This window comes from Panulirus ornatus, chromosome 20, assembly GCF_036320965.1.
Source record: "Panulirus ornatus isolate Po-2019 chromosome 20, ASM3632096v1, whole genome shotgun sequence".
Taxonomy (NCBI): Eukaryota; Metazoa; Arthropoda; class Malacostraca; order Decapoda; family Palinuridae; genus Panulirus; species Panulirus ornatus.
In genome coordinates, this window is record NC_092243.1 from 59179415 (window position 1) to 59202022 (window position 22608).

Here is a 22608-nt window from a genome sequence, read left to right on the forward strand (position 1 = left end):
AATGATAACCATCAATACACAGGAACATTCCTAGAAGCACTACACAGATTGCTCTTTTCTCCAGGAACACATTGTCTGACTAAAGCACTACATCTTCCATATAATCTGATACAGTAGTTTTTCAGTGAATCACACACTGCACATTGTATTCGTAAATGCATACAGAAATTCTTTAACCATTTGCTTCACAGAAACATGAACTATATAGGGTATCCTTCTTTCTTAGATCATAGGCTTTTAAGTTTGCTTTCAAATTTTGATATTCCATCTAAGATTAATGAAGGATGACGCCTATTCAAATTTGAGCTGACTTGGCTGCGGCTGCGGCAATACACAGAGCTGTTCTAATGTTACACACAGGTAAAGGGGTAAGGTACATCATACTAAGCACTCAAGAAAATGAGTCGTGCTATTTTTAGTCCAGGTAGACTCAGGACACACACCAAAGCCTTGATATATTTGCTATTTTCATTCTTGTATAAAAGGGAGGGTGCCTTATCAATAATATTAATCCATATTTAATTTAAGAAACATATTTCAAAAAAGAATATACTGGGGTATCTCATTAATTGTAGAATTCCTCATTAAAAAGAAATAAAAAGGTCATATAGGAGAGTAATGTGCAAAAAAGATTGAAGACTGTGAAGAATAACACAGTTGATTTCTGTAGTTTATCTAGGTTCTTGTCTACCAGTTTTTTTTTCTGTACACAGCTGATACACATATAGTGATTATCCACATAAGATGAGCATTCTTGAAATGAAAGATAGCTAAAATTTCAAAAGGTTTAATGATGATAATGAGCACGTATATATAATATTTGCAGCCATGTGTGAATGTATGACAGTTGCTTGGAGAAGGTAATACACCTATATGATTTTTACAATCATGTTATTTTCCTTTCTAGAGTGCTATAAGATTTATGCTATGCAGTTATATTCTTTCCCATCCTATTTTTGAATCGTTATGTAATAACACTTCTACTTATTTTAATTAATAGCATTTTGTAATGTGCTCTAATCAGTGTATCTTTTTATAGCATGTTCCTACCATTACTATTTGTATATAATTTCCCTGGAACCCTTTTTTCAAGCACCCCTGCATCCCAAGGCTATGCCACCCATAGTAGCAGGCAAAGATGCAATGCTTTAAAGCAAGTCCTATGATGTGGCTGTACTCGTTTTATCACTTAAAGATGGCGCAGCCTCAACAGAGATGACTTTTCACTCATGGTGCAGTTAGTCCTTTAACACCCAACCTTTATTATTTGGGGATAACAACAATTACTGTAGTATACAGTAATTGTATTCTTGCCAGAACAGCTTTTGGATTTATTCTTCCTGGTATTGTAGAATTCTCATAAACTTATTTGTGACAGTCTTATTTTTTTGATGAAAATTCAGATGTACTGGAAGGATCCTCCATACACGAAGGTACATGCATCAAAAAAGGCATTGGTGGATATTTTGCAGGGCCTCTTAAAGAAATGTTTAGCCCCCCCACCCCACTACTGTTTGAATTTTGCTGAATATGCCATCTTTTTTGGTTTCTCTAATTAATTCTAATTTTTGAGGTGTTGCCTTTCTGTCCTCTATATTGTTTTGAATGGTTGGTTGATACTTATCTTCTTTTAATCCCCTCAAGTATGAATTACACCAACATGGGAGATACTTATGGCACTCTTTTTACCTGTATTGACTATAAATTACTCTGTCACCCTCATACAGAAAAGTAAATGCACTGCAAGTTGTGGTACACATATCTTAACCCTATAACATGTTTTGTAACAATGTTATGACATTATGGAAAAGATCCTTTTGTATTGGCCACACAACACTGTATAGGCCCTCAGCTGACAGGCCCCCCCTTACATATAAGTTTATTATATCTTACCCTGAAAAATTGGATCCCTTGTTATATCTTATAGACACATTTAAAAGGATGTAAACAAAAAAAAAATTGATATGATTGATGAGTAGTGAAGTCTGTTGTTTGTTAGGTTCAGGAGGGTCAAGTGTATGGTTGCATTTATAGTATATACAAGTCTGTATTCCTTTATGGTGGAATGTTCTTTAGCAGAAGTTTTTTGGAAAAGTATCGAGTCCTTTTAATCGCATATACTGTCGTGCACAATACTGGACATTCAGTTGCCTTGCTAGAGCAGTCACAAAATAAATGCATCCTTGTTGCATTAATGGAAGCTCATGGTCCCATGATCATCATACTTTTTGCTGTTCTTAGGGTCTGCAGGCACAGTTCTACTTTCCCATTATATAACTACAAGTGAAGTAGCTATGGCCAAAATGATATCAATACCACCAGGATACTAATTTTCTCACAGAAGGTGCAAGAAATCAAGGAAGAAAAGGTAAAATTTGGACAATCAAAGGCAGTGTCATGGGCACTTTTTCTGGCAAATTTCCTCTGGATTTCTCATTTCTAGTGCACTTGAAGTGCTGGTGCATTTGTGCAGCTTAAACTGAAAATCTGCTGTGTCTACTTTTATGAGTGAAGAGAGCATTAGAATTATTTTAAGTGAAATAATCACAGAAATACTGTCAAATGACAGTATTTCTGTGATGAACTTCATTAGCATTGACATGCAGGTATTGTATACTTTTATATCAAAATTCCAAATAGATTGGTATTAATTGTTTATTGGAATGTTGTGGACTGTATTTGTTCACAATCTAGTTGCTCAAGGCCACGAGTGTTGCTTTGCTCTCTGAATTTCTCCTAGCTATCAAGTCCCACATCCACTTATGTTTTTTATCCCCATTTCACTTGATTGAGTGTAAAATACCAAGAAATACTAAGTATAGCAACAACCCTCTCCATATCCAAGTTGAAAACCACACTGTTTCTTATGTTTTGATGAAGCAGCAATTTCACTGCTGAGTGGTTCTGCTTATGCAACTGAGTTTACCCTATTCAGCTGATAAGTGAGTTCCCAGAAATGAGTCCCTGGGAGAACATTTATTAGAAAGGTGCCTATGTGATACTGCTTTAAGTGAAATGTTAAAATTTCAGAAAAGAATTGAGCCCGGTGGTACCCTACAGTAAGTGATGAAAAAATTCAAAATCTGTACACACCTTAAGGATACTGAAAAGAAAGCATTGCTAATAAATGCTTCAAAAGAAGTATTAAACAGATATTCTATATATACTAGTAAGTACCCTGCCACAGAAGCGAAAAGCCTCCCTCAGGCTACTACAAACAAACACTCATATGAACAGGGTTCTGCAGCATGAAATTTTAAGGTTGAAACATAATTGTACTGTTTTTCATTGTTTCACTGTATCATGAACATCTTTAATAACTTCTGTAGCATAAGGTATGAACTTTGTTATAATAGTATTTGATTTTCTATTATATAATGCATTAAGTACAACTTTTATTATTTGTTATGCACCATGTATATGTTTTTTATGATTCTTGTTTTGCAAATTTTGTACAAAGTATCTAATAGTGCATACCAAGCTTCCCCACAGTATTTCATTTTAACATATTGGTGTAGTTCATGATAAAGTTTCCAGTTTGTAAATATTTACTAAAATGTAAATGCACATTTACAGTACAGTAAAAAACACATTCATCTCAGTCTAAACTGGAAAAATGTGTCGTGAATTTTTGTTTATTTGCAGTTACTGGGTTTTCTAAGTCATGGTTTACTGGAATATTCTAACTGATAAAATTCATGGTTAAAATGAATATAATTTTATACTAATTTGTCGTATGTTTTAAGGATAGTTTTCAAAAGACATATTGAATAAAATGTCCCCATATCGTATCTTTTCAAGAATGAAACACGGTCCTTATTAATTCATATAAAGGTATAAATATATGAACTGGTACCTCACAAAAAGGTACTCTTTTAAAGGCATTTTTTCAAATGCATCTTAATGTCTACAAAAAGGTAATTTTAAAAATACTTTGCAAAACTTGGTTAGTAATGCTAAAATATCTATATGGCAATTCAGGTAATATAAGCCGAAGGTAATGTTATCACAAAGACAAAATGGATTGTATATAATAGAGTTTGCTTTTTCAGTATAATATAAATCTTGTTTCTTTCTCAGATATCCAGTTTTCTTTGCATATTTGTACAGTGTAAACTCTTGGTATTTCAGTATTAACAGTGTTGCCATTCAGTAGAGCACATCTTAATGAGGAAATTGGGCTTAATGTATGCTGTATGCAAGTTTGTAGTTGTGAACCATCTGAACATAAACTCTGGATGATTCATCTTTTTTTATATTAGTTAAAAGAATCATCCTTTATTAGTACATATAATGAAAATTATAAGACGTGAGCAAAAAGACTTCATTATTTAATTGGTGAATATCATACTAACACTGTAAATCAGGAATTATGCATATATGTACACTTTGAAAAATTAATGTTATACTCATTAATATTGTGAATTAAAAGAAGACAGCCTAAAGCCTTTGAGACTTCAAATACAAAAGGATTTACTACTTTGTTTCATCATAACAGTAACCAGATTTATTATGTTTACTTAATATTGGTATTTAAACTTATTTCTAAGTAAACGAATGAATTACAAAGTAGGAATTAAAGCCAAGGAGTATTTTACATTTTTTATATGGCCTTTGTTCAGTAGTTCAGTATATATCTGTAAGTCCTGATGGGTTGAATATGAATTCCTGTTCAGGTTCTTCCATTCTTTAAAATCATGTACAATTCTTGTAAAAAATCAATTAAAGAAATACAGAATGGTGTAGATGGCCAGTTTTATGTAAGTACTGGGTTATGTAGTATATAAATGTAAAATCACAAACATTCAAAAAATGCCTTCCTTTTCACCACGAGATTTTGAACATACTGCAGATTAACCCTAAAATGACAGGCTACTTGTAAAGAGCTTATTACAATATTGGCAAAAAACAAGAACTTCAGATTTTGTGTTTCCCATTATAAAATGGAAAAAAAAATACATTTGCACATAAAAAATTTGTGAAAAAAGTGCTAAAATATCACTATGTATAACTGTGAAGTTAACACACAGGTTTCCAGGGAAGCAGTGGAGAAATGAGGATGAGGGCTTAGGAGTGTGTGCACTATTAATATTGTATGTTTCCAACTATAAAAAGAAAGAAATGCAAGTTAAAGCAAAGGTTATGTATACGAGAGATAACATATTTTGCATCATTCAGATTTTCTGTTTCACATTATCTAACGAAAGAAATACTTGTATAAGTAAAGGATATGCACAAAAGTGAGCTACCATATTTCATGTTTGTGGTATAATGCTGACTTTAATACATGGATCACAGTGGGAGCAATGGAGAAATGGTATTTTCTCTGTCGGAGGTGTCACTGCTCATGCTGCCTTCACAAGGCAAAAAGGAGAGCCACAAATAGTAGATATATAAATGTCATAATACTGGTGCACAGTTCAAAGAAAGCCCATTAAAATTAGCACCACTATTATGACTCGTGTTATGCCCCAGTCAGTCAGCTATGTAAAACTCCCATAATTAAAGGGCTGAATAACAGAGCTAAGCACGAGCCTTAATTACAGAAAAAATCTGATTATCCATCTTCCAGAATCTGATTATTCTAGCACTCCAACTGGATTCCTCCAAATCTGTGTGATAACTATCAAATACCTGTCAGTTCTCTTACTTTTGAACCCCTAAATAAAACTTGCACTGTCTCCTATAAGTTGGCCACTTGTTTATGTTGTCAAAAGAGTCTCTTACCATGTTTCTTGATGGCTGTTTTCATTGGCTGGACTGTATCAGAAAAAGTAAATCATACCTTTACAGTGTTGGCTAGAAACAATGCAAGCACATCAATAGGTTCATTGGGAAGCGGTATAAAGAAGCTGAGCATGTGATAAGTTTCCATCAGAAAATGAACATTATCAATTGCAATGGAAAAGATAAGCTTAGGATCAGACTATGCTCTAAGTTTGACATATGTACGACAACTTTAGTGGAGGCTCCACTTCACCTACACTTATGTTACAAGACCTTACAAGGTATTTCTGCATCTTTTTTGTGGTAAATATAAATATATACACAGGACAGCATTACATTTTTTTTTTTTCATTTTTTAATGTTTCTGTAATACTGTGTTATCAAAAACATTCAGGTGTACAACTTTTTTAGTTAATTGACTTGCTGTATGCTGTAGGTTCAAGATATGGTTGGATAATCATACTTTCACTGTATGGCTGTATCATTCTCTGAAACAGAAAATGAGGACTGCCATAACTTTCATGAAGTGGTTTGCTATAGTTCCTCTTACTGGTACCTTGGACTACTAAAAGTTGCAAGCACCAGAGTCCAATAAGCCCACTGTAGTGCCTGAGTTACTGGGTTTTCTGAATTCTTTGATACCAACTTCTCATGTTTATAACCATACTATTTTGGGAATTAGTTCCACAATGATCAAGGAATATGCAACAAGACAGAACCCAAAACAATTTTGAAAGGATTCATCCAGATAATTTTTCAGTCAGAATATTGATCAGAATCACGAGTGAAATTTTTACATTTTTAAGTGTATGATAAGCAATATTGATGAAAATTTCATGCACTTTACAAACAATATCAGAGAAGATAAATAAGGCATGAAGTAAATTTTCTACAACTTAAATGCATACAGTATCTCCATTACAAGTGCACCCTCTCCAAACTCGGATGAGGCTAAAGTAGTCCATCCAAGCATCAATATTGCTTACATAAGAAATTCTTTGAAGTTATACTTAATTCACACTATTACTAAACTCAAACATTTGATAATGATACCAGGATAGTATTATGCAAGTTGTCCAGTTTCAATCTTCTACAAAACCTTTGTTGTTTATTATACCATCATGAACTTCCAGTATTGAATAGCTATATATTCCACTTTTTCATCTGATAGACTGTCCCATTGATAAGGGGTGGTGCCCTTCTTGGATCAAAAGAAGGCCTAGATGTAGGTTCAAGGTAAAAGCAGTGAATGAAAAGCTTAGTGTATCTATCAACTATGAACAGCAGCAGTGTTCTTCAGCCATCACACATCCAAGTTACAACACTGACATGAAGCTTGAGGTTAGATTACGAAGCTTATACATGGTTTCTGATCTTGTAAGGGCCCCATCCCATATATTTTGTCAATTTTTTTTTTATCCCCATGGTACATGAAAATTCCATTGTAATGAAAGGGGTCTGGACCAAGCACTTGTTAATATGATAAAAAAATAAGTATAGTTAATTAGTGCTAGGTAATAAAAATGAATGTTTCTAAATCAATCAAACAATATTTATTGTAATATATATTTTGCAGTGCATTAACAGAAATGCTCAATTTTAATACAACTATAAAAATATACTCTACTTTTTTCTGCTTCAGTGGCATCAAAACATAAAAACTAATTTTCTTGCTTATTGAAAGTGTTAACTCACTTCTTTGGAGTAGGTGATAGTGTAGAGGACACTGATTGCTTCTGGGATCTTCTGCTAACTCCAGGGTGCAATAAACAAACACAACTGGTGTAATGTGAAAGATGTTACACATGAACTTGTCAAACATTCAAAGCTGGCCCATGGAAAAGTAGTGGAGTAGCTCGGCCTAGAAAATGACATATTACATAACTACATTGAACCAAACTGAAATCTTTTCCATCTGCATTTTTTCTAGTGTTCTAATTTTTTGCAGTTTTCAGATCACCTATTCATTATAATGGTATTTTGCTGTACTTCCAAAACAAATACATTTTAAGTGCCTTCATAATCCAACATTAGAAAAAATTGAGTGTCTGCACTATTCAGGACACTTACATAATAATCATCTGGTCATTTCTCTGAAATAAATTATGAACGCTCAGAAAAAGATTTTCATAAAAAAAGCTTAATTTATATACCTAATGAAAACGTAATAACAGCTTCTTATATAAATCAATCACTCTTTACATTGGAGTATCTGGACGCTCTTTAATCCACTTCTCAATCAGAGGAAGTTTCACAACTTTTTCAACTAAATTTTTCAGCCGTGGTACTGCTTCCAGAGAACCTTCATGGTGAGAGCTTAGTTGACTTAGGTAACAAGCTGCAAACACGTCCACCCACGTCATCTGTTAAAAAGGAATGAGCATCAAATCTGCAGTATGAAGCCTCAGTTAATGCACTGAAGTCTGTGTAAGATATATAGTTTCCTGAAAACAACCTAAAACATAAAAAATTATGTTTTGAGAAGACTGCAGTAATCCATGACATATGCAAGAAAGACTTTCTTTCATAAGCTATTTGCAATGTATCTTGGACTCCATTATAGTATACTTCTCAAGTTTGTTGCCCACACTTTGACAAGAACAGAGACATGATAAAGATGGTCCGGGGGAAGGGCAATAATCGAAACATAGCAGAATTACAGAGAAAGGTTAGAAGCTATATATTTACTCAGTGGTAGGAAGACTAATGGGGAAGGGTACAAATTGACACAAGCTTCATGCTTCTAACTCAATTGACAATGATGACAGAACAGTTTTTCATGAGATATGAAGACTGAGCAACCAGAAAACATGGCAAAAATCTAAGTTGCAGGAAAAGATTTAAAGATAATTTTGCTGTCTGAATATTGGATGAATGGAATAATATGAACTGATGATGAAACTGTGAATGCTGATGATACATTACTTTAAAATGATGCATGACTGTAAAGAAAGTACCATACTGTTCAAAAAGGTAATTACTAGTTTATACTTTCAGTTTGAACTGCTTATGGCTAATCAGCAAGAACGGATACCACACGTTGTTCTGCCCACATTTGATGGAATCAACGAGTCTGGTACAGCCTAGAGTCATGTGTAGATGTCACATCACCTACGTCTCCATCACCAAGAAATAAGCACAAGGCTCAGCTACTTGGTTACTTCCGAGACCAGAAGTACTGGATTAGAGTAAGGATGGTGGTTGCTTGACACAAATGAAACAAGATGGTGAATGCTAGCAGTTCTAGATGTTTGACGTATTAAAAGAAAATGACTTCCACCCTAACCTCCATTATTCTGTTAAGGGAACCAATGACTATTCTTCCCTATACAGCCCTCTCCCTTATTTCTCCTTGCATATCACCAAACTTACCCAAGACAGCTCTTATACCCTATTCACTCAGATTTGATAGCTAGAGCCAAGAAACATTTAATTAAGGGTGCTCATTGGTTGATGCAACACTGAGGAGTGTGGTAAATCTACAGCTCTACTTATTTTAACACATATATATTTATATTTGCAAATTGTTTGCAATATATGCAGCCAGTTTAAACATGGAATAATTAGCTTAAATTAGCTTAGGTAAAAATTAGCTTAAAAGGTTTATCATTATCAAAGAAAATGTAGGTGTTTTCAATCAACAAGGTTTCGTGTTTTGTCCCAATACAATGCTGCCAACTGTATGGACTCGTACTGAAAATATTGGTTATTGCCAGTTTTCATCATTCTGTAGATAATTATTATTTACCAGTTTATGTAATTTTTTGCAAATCATTTGTGTCTGGCTTTATTTTACATGGCTCTAAGAAAAACTGGCTAATTGGACAACATCAGCAAATTACATGCACTTTCAGATTGCCAGTTAATATTTTCATATTCATTCGCCACGATGCATTTAGCACTGGTCACTATATTTCGGGGGATAAAAGATCAATCAAATACTATTCCTGAAAAGTTGTACCACCTCTTTGTTTTATTTCTGGCTGAGGAAATATTTGAGAATGAAGAAATGGCAAGAAACTGTTTAAAGGTACCATCTTACTCCAATGTGATGATATTATGAAAACCTTTCATTATAAAATTGAAAATTCTTTGAAAGACAATAAGTACTGATATCCAGTGATGATACTTGCTCAGGATCTCTCTCTCTCTCGTGTGTTTTATGAATGGCATGTAAACCATCAACAGACTTGGATCTTGCTTGGAAAATAAACTAATAGAGACTACAGGCTGTTTCATTTTCGACTTTAGTAGTACGATATAATAAACTTGACAGATGCTGTGAACAGGTAAGGTATGGCATTTACACAGCAGGTGAATGAGACAGTGTTATATCAATTGTCAGATTTTCAAGTCTTAACCAGCTGTAATTACATCTGAAAATCATAAAGTATCAGGAAATATTTGAAGATTTATCCTAATTAATGCAGTTCCTTGATCTGTCTAACTGTAAGTAAACCAATAAATGACAATAAAAAGGAAGGCTAGGCGATTATAGCAGCCTGACTGGTGCTGGGTCGCCACCATCTGGTCGGAGATGTTCCTGTGGCGGCCAGTAACTCCCTACTCCACACACACACACACACCCTTTACTTGTTTGTGCCCACCAATACCAGCTAAGCTTTGTGTCTATCCAGCTATCAGATCTGAGTGGACAGGGTATAAATACTTTCATTCTCACCTCTTCCTGTCTTTCTCCCCCCAATATCCAGAGCACAATTTAGAACACTTTATTCTTTCACTCTATATGGTTTTAGAAAATCTATACTTTCCCTTGTAAACACCATTACTTTACTTTTACTTGCATTTACCTTCAACCACCTTTGCTGACACATCATAAAACAACCTTCTGCACCTCCTTTTCACTCTAAGCAAACAAACAGTATCATGTGCAAACAAGCTTACCACTAGTCACCACATCTCACAACCACACTCCATCTGTGTCCCCTTTCCCAAATTTTGCTTCCATCTCTCGTATCACTTCATCCACATTCTTTTTCTTTTCTTTCAAACTATTCGTCATTTCCCGCGTTAGCGAGGTAGCGTTAAGAACAGAGGACTGGGCCTTTGAGGGAATATCCTCACCTGGCCCCCTTCTCTGTTCCTTCTTTTGGAAAATTAAAAAAAGAAAAAAAAATGATGAGAGGGGAGGATTTCCAGCCCCCCGCTCCCTCCCCTTTTAGTCGCCTTCTACGACACGCAGGGAACACGTGGGAAGTATTCTTTCTCCCCTATCCCCAGGGATGAACGCACACAGACATATACATATATACACATATACATAATTCATACTGTCTGCCTTTATTCATTCCCATCGCCACCCTGCCACACATGAAATAACAAACCCCTCCCCCCTCATGTGCACAAGGTAGCGCAAGGAAAAGACAACAAATGCCACATTCATTCACACTCATTCTCTAGCTGTCATGTAATAATGCACCAAAACCACAGCTCCCTTTTCACATCCAGGCCCCACAGAACTTTCCATGGTTTACCCCAGATGCTTCACATGCCCAAGTTCAATCCATTGACGGCACGTCGACCCCAGTATACTACATCGTTCCAATTCACTCTATTCCTTGCACGCCTTTCACCTTCCTGCATGTTCAGGCCCCAATCACTCAAAATATTTTTCACTCCATCTTTCCACCTCCAATTTGGTCTCCCACTCCTCGTTCCCTCCACCTCTTTCCTCACTCATTCTCTCCATGTGACCAAACCATTTCAAAAAAACCCTCTTCTGCTCTCTTAACCACACTCATTTTATTACCACACATCTCTCTTACCCTATTATTACTTACTCGATCAAACCACCTCACACCACATATTGTACTCAGACATCTCATTTCCAGCACATCCACCCTTTTCCGGACAACTCTATCTATAGTCCATGCCTCACAACCATATAACATTGTTGGAACCACTATTCCTTCAAACATACCCATATTTATAAACATATCCACATATTTATATTTATATTTATCTTGCTTTGTCGCTGTCTCCCGTGTTAGCGAGGTAGCGCAAGGAAACAGATGAAAGAATGGCCTAATCCACCCACATACATACACATGTATATACATACACGTCCACACATGCAAATATACATACCTATACATCTCAATGTACACATATATATACACACAGAGACCTATACATATATACACATGTACATATATATATTAAAAAGCCACAGCGACATCACACAGCCCTGCCTCACACCCATATGTGAACTGAAATTTTTGCTTAACTCTTCATCCACTCATGCATATGCATTTGCTCCTCTACACAAGGCTTTCACACTATCCAACTGGTATTCCCTGCCCTACATTTCCTTAACACATACCATAAAGCATTCCACTTAACTCTGTCATATGCTTTCTCCAAATCCATGAAAGCTATATACAACTTCTTACCTTTTGCTATATATTCTTCCATGGTCATCTTTACCACAAAAATCTGATCCATCCATCCCCTATATAAATATATCTATATCTCTGATGCCTGTTCCCACCTGGAACTCCCTCAAGGAGGTGGCCACAACAATCAAGTTTCCATAACTAGTGAACTCCGGTACCACTCCTTAGCCTTTAGTGTCTCATCCTTAACAGGCCACTGGCACAGGGTAACTCTAGCACAGTGTTTGCAGAGGCTCATACCTGATGTTCTAACTAACTGCTTCTACCTAATGTTCCTAGCTAAAACTTGTACCTAATGCTCCTACCTTAATGTTCCTAACTACTGCTTCTATCTATTGCTCCTACCATTTTGCCAAAATGTAGGGCTAGTGCACAGTACTCACCACAGAAAATCTAGAGTTAAAAAGAATGAGCTATACAAGTCAAATATTATGTAAACCAGGAAGAGATTGTATGTTTGTGGACTGAGTGTCATAAGTCCTGATACCTGGGTGCTTGCTACTGGTAAAATACCTCCCCAGTTGTTGGTTGCCTACCACATCCCCTAACTTTCTACAGTCAACTTTCTTGCATACACTTTTCCTGGTATGCTTAATAAACTTATTCCCCAATAATTGCTACATACATCTTTAGCACATTTTCCTTCAAAAAAAATAGCTTTCACCCAATCCTCCGGAACAACTTCTTTCCATGCTAAAAATCCCATCCACTTCAGGGGCCTTTCCTACATTCAACGTCATTATTGCCTTTTTACCTCCCTTTTTGATGTAGGCCCTTGCATTTGTATCCTCTTCCTTCTATCCTTCATACCTTCCTTCATGCATGTAACAACTGCTACCTCATCTGCCACATTCATCAGTTCTTCCAAATACTCTTTCAATCTTCATTTCCTCCTTTTGATTTAGCAACTCTCCTTCCTCACTTCTCATATTAACATTTTCATGTATACATCTTTCTTAACTCCTTCCAGAACAGTTTCTTATTTTCCCGAAACTTTTTACTCAACTTACTTCCAAAATCCTCATCTATTCTTTGTTTGCTTTCCTCTATCAGCTCCTTAACATTCTGCTTACACATTTTATATTCTTCCCTCCTCCTTTACTAAACTTCCATTGGTACATTCCTTTAGGATAATCCACCATATGCCATTTTCTTCTCTTCTACAGCATTTCTGATCTCTTCTGTCCACCATGCACTGCCCTTTTTATTCCTATGTCTCACGACCTTGTATCCAACTACTAATTTTACAACATTTAGCAGTATTTCTTTAAATATTTTAAACACCTTACTCACACATGATTGCATCCCTACATCACTGCACTTCCATCTAGGCTTTCAGTTACCTTCCTTTCATACTCCTCCCTGCATGTTTTTCTGACTCATCTTGCCTGCCAACACTTTTACTTCTCCATTCTTCCTTATACCATACCTCCACTTCTCCCTGATCCTCATCCCCACAAGAACGATGAAATGAAGTCTCCAAAGAATCCTCTCACAACAATAGCATCCAGCATGGCCTTTCTCAATCTGTCATTCACCGTCACATAGTCAATCAAACCCTTTTGCATAAACCTCTCAGCACAGACATCCAAAAGATAACTTCTATTCTCATTTACTGCAGGCATTCCCCATTTAAAAACTATCTCACCAATTTCTTCACATCCCACTCGCATTTATATCACCCACTACAACCAGATTTCCCTTTCTCAAACCTGTTTATAAAGTCATTCAAGTTTCTTCAGAAACACTTCATTTCTTCCTTACCTCATACAGTCTTCATATTCACAGGCATAAACACATACCCAGCATACTTCACAATTCGAATCTCTTTTCACCCACACTATTCCTGATCCATTCCATCCATGCCTGTGATGCCCTCTCACACTCTTAGCAACAGAAGAATTGCACATCCTGCTTTCCCTCTTCCAATAATTTTCATTCATTCCCATCCATACCACTCCTCCCTCCATGCCTTCCCATAACTTGCATTCATCATTTCCATTTTCACTCCACAGACCCTACCCATGGATATGGGTTTCACCAATCCCCAGCACATAAAAGCAATAATTTTTAGACTTCCCCATAAGCTCCTTCCTCCTACTCTCACCAGTAATCCCACTTACATTCAGCGCCAGCACCCTCAATCGCTCATCTCTTTTACTCCTCAGCATAAATGGTAGACTCCACTGTCACTGTCATGTATGTTATGCTTTGATACATAATAAGACAAAAACTTAATATTGAAAAAATCTATTTGCAGTTGGAGTCTATAAAGTAATAGATTATTTCTATGAAGACTCTATACTGATTTATAATTATTTCATGTTGCCACAATATCCTGCTACTTAAGTAATGCTACTTTACCTTATCTCCACAGAACCAGTCTCGACCCTCAAGTCTGCGATCCAATTCCCTCATTACAGGTGGAAGTGTGCTCGTATAGAACTCAGTTGCTAACATCTTGGCCTTTTCTACATCACTTGCAAGTCTGTTGAAAATATGTAAGTTACATTCATATACATGGTTTGAAACCAATCTATACATATAAGTATATTCCAAACTACAGGAAATGCTAATAAAGTAAACTCTAGATTTAAAGGACTCCAATATAATGGATTTTGGCTTTAATGGACCAGGTAAATAAGAATAAATTAATTAATAATAATTTAAAAAATAAAAGAAGATGAAAAAATCCCAAACACTGCACCATGCACATTTCATATCATACTTGTTTTTTGTAGCATGGGGGTATACTCACTTTGTGATAGTCTTAGTATCCCTCTAGATATTGTGCCATCAGGATGTATACAGAGAATTGTAACTTTACTTATTAAATAATTTTGCAATCCTTACAATTCAAAATGGCATCAAGTGATAGTGGAGTTAAAAGAAAGTGTGTAAACTGTGTATTGTATTACTGTATATTAAAAAATGGCCCACAGATCACATTCAATTTCATGGATTTTCGACATCAACAAAAACCCCCTTCCCCCCCATTAGTCTGTTAAAGTGAGAGTTTACTATAATTCAGATTTTCCTGCTGCTCTTTTTCTGTTGAGGAACACTGGACTGCAGTTTGGCAGTCAGAACCTTATGACATGTTAATGAATGTCACACACATGGTTTGAGAAGGAGGCATTCAGATAATTGGGATCTAGATTATCTGACATTTGGATAAATGGAACACTGGTGTGTATCTGAGAAGAAGTACAGTAATGTATATGAAATGTTAAAACATGCACTATCCATGCTAGTGCCATACATGCATAAAAGACACTTTGATCGTGTAAGTTTTAGATATTCTTTTTCAACAGTGTTGGGTATACTTAATACATAAAAGAAATTTCCAATTCAGCCTTTACTTAATATTAATACATTATTAAATAAATCAGTTTAAAATTCAGCTTAAGTTTCAAATCCATTTGGCACAGCTCATTCTAATCACAAATAGCAGTTCCTGAGAGATCGTGAAAAACTAAATATGGAACGAGTCATGACTACTATTCCCTTAGGTGTATAAACCTACCGTATCTTGAATTCCTTATCTCTACACAAAAATAAATAATAATGTTTTCTGTGTCAAAATAAACTTGATCTGCTGTTGACATGAAACTAAAATGCAAAGGCACATCAATATAATTTTATTCAACGTATTTTTTCTATACATGTGGCACGACATGTTTCTGGAAACAATCCACCTCATCAGGTGCCAGTACTTAAAAAAGTTATTAAAAGCCAAACATCACAGTGGAGTACCACCATCTAACGTCAACCAGTACAGACCAACCACTGTATGACTTGACTGGCAGTAACCTTTAAGAGGGAGAGTGATTAAGGGGGTTGACATGAGTAGCTGGGTGTGTCTTGAACAAATTTTTTTAATGTTTTCATATTCTGTCAATTCTCTCATAATGATATGGTAATGATAGGATGGGCAGATGAACTTTAAAAGTTGCCAGGGGACAAATTAAAGTTCTTAGTACTAACAATTACGAGATTCATGACATTGCATGTGGCATAATCAGTAGAGTGGTATAGAATAATGGGATTTTCAAGATCTATGGGGTGATCATTTTCAAGACAGTGTTTAGCAACTGCATTTTTATGGTCATCCTTAAGTACTGCGTGACAGCGTCAATAATACCTCTCCATTACATTAACCAAACTAAAACATCTAATTCTCGAGAAGCTTCTTTATAGTTTCAAACAAAAGCAGGAGCCACAGAATGTTAACAACTGCAATAATTTCACCTCTTTACTCTTACCAAAAAAAGGACAAAGCCTGACATCTGTACAACTGTTGAGATACTAGAAGATTGCACAAAAACCTCTAGTGATCATTTTCATGACAGTGTTTAGTGACTGCATATTTGTGGTTATCCCTGCGTACTGAGTGACGGTGCCAATAATACCTCTCCATTAACCAAACTAAAACATCTAATTCTTGAGACCCTTCTTCATAGTTACACTTATCAAACAAAGGCCAAAGCCTGACATCTGTACAGCTGTTGAGATACCAAAAGATTGCACAAAAACCTCTTAATTTAGTTAAAGAATATCATGGTATACCTTAATACCTTTCTGTCAAAATGAACAACACTACTAACTTGAATGGTCTGTCATGAAGGGATCACAAAGGACAGAAAAATTTGCAGAGAATTTGAGAAGGCATTCCAAAATTAAAAGTAGAGATGTGAATGAGTCACACAAGAAGTGGGTTAAGTGCTTTCATATGCAATGAAGATAGTGAAGCCAGAAGAATTACTGTTCAACCTCAAGAAAGGGGAATATCCATCCCTTAATAATGAACCACTACAGAAGGACGATAGCAGAGTGAGCATTCTCACTCGCACAGGAATTCTTTTTTTTAAAGGTTCCACATCCTGTTGGCCTTAGAACATCTCAAGAGCCACAATAAACCCTCCATGGGAAAAAGGCAGTCTGGAGAGGTTGGATAATACCCTCAATGTGTCATAAAAGGAACCCAATAACCTTAAAGCTGAAGAATAGCCTTAGTGTATCCTAAGGGTAAATTTAGCAATCTATGAATTCTCAGTAATATTCTCAGATATGAAAAACCATTGTCTGTTGAAATAAAAACATGTCGCCCCTCTGGGAGATGGTTGCAGAGAGGAGAAACATATAGTAAGCAAAATCAAGCTTCTTATGAACTGACATACCATTTATAGGAACCTGCCAATAACAAATGATTTCCATAATAAGGAGGCAAAGATCCAATGAATTTTTTGAGAGAACAGATGTTGAACTTCTTCCCCAAGCAGAGAGAAATGGAGCCCATGGTCAACTAAGACTAGCAAGGAGTCCTGATCCAAGTTAAAGTGGTCTAATACTTCCTTGAAAGGGAAATGAGGGTACAACTACAGGGTACAGTTGAAAGACTGTGAACATTATCCCAAGAAGCTTGTTATACATATCTTTAAAGTAAAAATGTACATTTACTTATGCAATTAAATGTATTTTTGTCTTATGACACTTTCAACTTACGATGGGTTTTTTGGAAAGTAACCCCATCATAAGTCAAGAAGCATCTGTATATATTTACGTACTTGCATGTGCAAATATGTATACATACATGTGTATGTGAGTGGATGTGTCTTTCTTCAACTGTTTCCTAGCGCAACCTCACTAAAGCAGGAAACGACAATCAAGTATCACAATAAATTAAATAAAAGAAAATATATATATAAACTCAAAATAGCAATGTATCTAAAAAAAACTATTAAAGATTTGGACTAACTCATAGTAATTTACTTACCTTATCACACTAGTACAGTAATATGCATACTAAAGAATCTGTTATGTCATAATCATGATTAACAAAATAAATAAGTGTATTAATCCATTCCCAAATATTACACTTTTAAACATATGCTATTCAAAAGAAAATAATGACATGATTCACTCTTTCTTAGCTATACACAGGAACTGAATGTGAAAATTTAGTAATGATGTATGAGAAATTTTGTGAAAGTAACAGGAAAGATCATCAACATGAAACAATAAATACAAAAACAGAAACAGTACTGTCGTAATGCCAAAGTATGCACAACTGCACACAAAAGTGTAATGTTACCTGAAAGCAAGTTCTACTGCATGTGGTGCTTGAAAAATCTACTATAAGTAGACTGATACTCATCTTTAAATGGAAAACACATAAGTAATGGTCAACCAATAACTGGACAATGGTGTTAACAGAAGGCAGACTATGATACCCATGCCAAATTGCATTTTATGTCTTTAAAATATCTGTAAATGAACACATAATGAAAAAAGATTATATGCACCATCCATAAACCTGTTGACTTGTATGCATTCATATTTATTTATTTTATTATACTTTGTTGCTGTTTCCTGTGTTAGCGAGGTAGCACAAGGAAACAGACGAAAGAATGGCCTAACACACCCACATATACATGTATGTACATACACGTCCACACACGCACATATACATACCTATACATTTCAACGTTTACATATACATACATACATAGACATATACATATATACACATGTACATAATTCATACTTTCGGCCTATATTCACTCCCGTCGCCACCCCGCCACACACGAAATGACAACCCCCTACTCCCGCATGCGTGCAAGGTAGCGCCAGGAAAAGACAACAAAGGCCCCATTCTTTCACACTCAGTCTCTAGCTGTCATGTATAATGCACCGAAACCACAGCTCCTTTACACATCCAGGCCCCACAAAACTTTCTATGGTTTACCCCACATGCTTCACATGCCCTGGTTCAATCCATTGTCAGCACATCGACCCTGGTATACCACATCGTTCCAATTCACTCTATTCCTTGCACGCCGTTCACCCTCCTGCATGTTCAGGCCCCAATCACTCAAAATCTTTTTCACTCCAATTTGGTCTCCCACTTCTCTTTCCCTCCACCTCTGACACATATATCCTCTTTGTCAATCTTTCCTCTCTCATTCTCTCCATGTGACCAAACCATATCAAAACAGCCTCTTCTGCTCTCTCAACCACACTCTTTTTATTACCACACATCTCTCTTACTCTTTCATTACTTACTCGATCAAACCACCTCACACCACATATTGTCCTCAAGCATCTCATTTCCAACACATCCACAACATTCATATAACCATAATATTTCATGTTTTACCTACATTCATATGTACGTGGGTGGGTTGGGCCATTCTTTTGTCTGTTTCGTTGTGCTACCTCGCTTACTCGGGAGACAGTGACTAAGTATAATAATAATATAAAAAACCTATTAACTCTCAATATTTTTTAACCCATAAGACTATCATATTAAACACTCATTTTCACTCATAAATATCATTAAAATTTGTACAACTTCCTCACTTCACCTTTTCCTTCTCTATATGTGTGGATATCTTATCCTGTATTTCACTCTCCTTGATTTTCTTATCCCATAATTATGCACTATCTCTTCCTATTTCCTTAAACAGTTTACAGATTTTTCAGAGTTGGATGGGTAGACAGTGTGTTCCTGGACTACCAGAAAGCTTTTGACACTACTTTTTTGCCTGTAGCTCTATCTTAACCATCCTCTGGTGGGGTACAGTTTCGAACACTCCTTCAAAAGATAGATTACTTTTGTGGAATGGAACAAAGGATACAGGTAAAGTTAGCATTCTCAAAATGGACTCAGATCACAGGTGGCATGCTGCATGGCTTGGTCTTGGCCTTTCGATATTTTTGGTGCATGTACTGGACTCTTACCTGAACATGTATGCAGATGATGCCAAGGTCATGGGAGAATTAAGAAAAGATGACGATTACATCAGTTTATGGGAACCTGCACAAACTTCAACACTGGTCTGATAAACACATGTTGAGATTCAATCTCTTAATTTCAGTGGTTTACCTCCTGTTCCTGGACTGCCAGAAAGCAATGTTCCCCATCCAAGGATGATTAAGAAGACAGAATTACAAGCATATCAAAATAGGCAAACTCCTTCACCTTAGTTGAATGGGACACAGGAAACAGTCAAAGCAACATTCTCAAAATGGACTGGGGTCACAAATGGCATGCTGTAGGGCTTAGAGCTGGGCCTTTTGCTATTTTTGATGTATATAAATGAATTGCTTGATGGACTGGACTCTTACATGAACATGTGTGCAGATGATACCAAAGTCATGAGAAAATCAAGGAGAGATGAAGATTGCATCAGCTTATGGAGACCTGCACAAACTTCAATGTTGGTCTGATAAATGGATAATGCCATTCATTCTACGTGGGTGTAAGGTAATGATAGGACACAAAAAGGAAGATGAACAATTGGGTTGACTGCAGATCAACTGCTGTGACCACATTTTGAACCTAAGCAGGCTCAACCCTGGGTGGCCTGTGAATAGGTCACAGTCAGCAAAATTAATTGCCTCACCACAAGTACAGTCTCATCAAAGAACGCCCAGTCTCAAAGGAGTTCATCATTTTCCTGCAACTTGTAATAGCACAGCTTTGGGCTGCAGGAGCCTCTAGAAAGGAGGTATTGGGTAACACCAAAACTCTTTCTTAGAATAGGATTCTGGAGCAATCGTAGATAAAAAATCAAAATGTATGTATCCTTGATTATGCTCAAATGCCAAAGTCTCATCTATGCATTATATCCAAAGAGACATTTACCTCAGGAAGTTAAACCAATCATATTTTACAGTGATCTCTCTTGGGAGCTATTTCTCACCTATCTGACATTCCTTTTGACATCATTTGGTAAATCATACAAAACAATGTTTTACCCTGCACGTTGCAGCTCACTTTCAAATCACAAATCCTTAGGTCCAATGCACTACTAGTCTAGATTACTTTAATAGTATTGTATTTTTTCTTTATATCTGAGAAGAAATGAAGTGCCAAAAATTCTCCACTCAAAGTCTTGCCAGCAGTTTGAGAAAATCGTAAAGCCTAACAATAAGTTTTCCCATATCCATTACATAGGTCTTGTATGTTATCTGCTTTCTCAATATAATGAAAACCTATGCAGCCCCATCCCCTTTGACTCCCAACTATATTATTGTAGATACAGCAAAAGTGACCGAGAGGGTTGCTACAATTTAAAGATTTCCTTGATAGGTTGATTAAGTGTAAGGACCATATATACAAGACTTTTCCATAATTTCCCTAGCCTATTTCAAAGCCAAGATAATTGTACTATATCCTTTACTAATTATTTTTCTTTTCATAAAGTATTTTTCTTATCTACAGCTTAATCCTCTTGTCAAGTTTTTCCTTGATCAATAACCATTTCTTGATATTAAGATATATTTTAAAGTTTATAATTTTCCTAATTCATCTGCAGCACAAAGGGGTTTCACTTCAATGTGGGATGTCCTTCACTCATGGATAATGCCCCAGGTTTCTTGGTAAATACATGCACATTTTTTTTTTTTTTTTTTTTTTGTTAAGATTGTGATATTCAACCAAATTCAAAATATATGTTACCTTGTTCTCCATCGTTGTTTCACTTAATGGAATCTAATAATAAAATGGCTGCTGTGATTATTACATGGCTTTCATTACTCTACATATGGCTTATTTCCTTCACAAGCTTCTTGATTTGCATACCAAACCTAACCTGCAAAGAAAAATCCCCATAAAACCAAAAATGAACTTTTCTAATCTTTCGAGCTTATTGATAACAGTGCCCTTCACAAACCTGTCTCTACATTTTGTTATTACTATCACAGGCTCCACTCTCCTCCATGCTGGACAACTTTGTAGCTCTCAGCCTTTCAGTGAAGCTCAGTCTTTCTATAATAGAGCTCTGGCATATGTAATTCCCTATTTGCACTATGATAGGGGAGGGAGTTTTACACTCGTGGGACCCCATCTCTTGAACACTCTCTACTATCATGTAAACTTGAAGTTATGTATGTTCTCTGCATTAACCATGTCCACAGTCAATCATCCACCATTCTTCTACTATAAATGTATTTCTTTATATCATTATTTACAAGTTTCTTCCTTAATTTCATGTTCTATCTTTAGTTCCTCTATCCCTACATCAATCAAAGTACTGTACACTGTCCACTTTGTCAATCGCTTGTGAAAACATAAAGGTTGTAATCAGGTTACCTTCACTCTTCTCCCTTCTAAGGCAGGCAAATTTAAAGCCTACAGCCTTTCCCTGTAGCTTAGAGCCTCTTAAGTCTGGTACCAACTTTGCTGCTCTCCTCTGGACCTTCTCTATAAGTTCTTTGAGCTTCTTTATGTGGAGTAACCAACCCTGAGAAGCTTATTCAAGTACTGGCCTCATGTATGATATGAACAGCTTGCTAAACAATCTCTTTATCCAAATACTTGAAAGCTACTCTGATATTTGCCACAAGACAGTTTGTCTCCTTAGCTACTTGCCTAATATAAATTAAGAGGAGTAATGGTCACAGAACTGAAACCTGTGGCACTCCATTGGTCACTTCAACACATTCGAAAAACACTCCT

At 36.0% G+C, this 22608-nt stretch overlaps 1 protein-coding gene across 4 annotated transcripts in view; it reads right to left on the bottom strand.

Moving 5' to 3' along the window:
• Positions 1-4589: 4589 nt before the first annotated feature.
• Positions 4590-22608, bottom strand: part of LOC139756045 (hematopoietic prostaglandin D synthase-like) — a 503151-nt gene continuing 485132 nt past the window's right edge. For 3 of the 4 annotated variants that reach the window (XM_071675022.1, XM_071675024.1, XM_071675025.1), the window contains 2 exons: positions 14508-14631; positions 4590-8090 (listed from right to left, as the gene is read on the bottom strand). In XM_071675022.1, coding sequence (XP_071531123.1) covers positions 7926-8090; positions 14508-14631 — 289 coding nt within the window. In that variant the 3' untranslated portion in view covers positions 4590-7925. The remainder of the gene's footprint in view (positions 8091-14507; positions 14632-22608) is intronic. The other variant, XM_071675023.1, reaches the window with a different exon arrangement.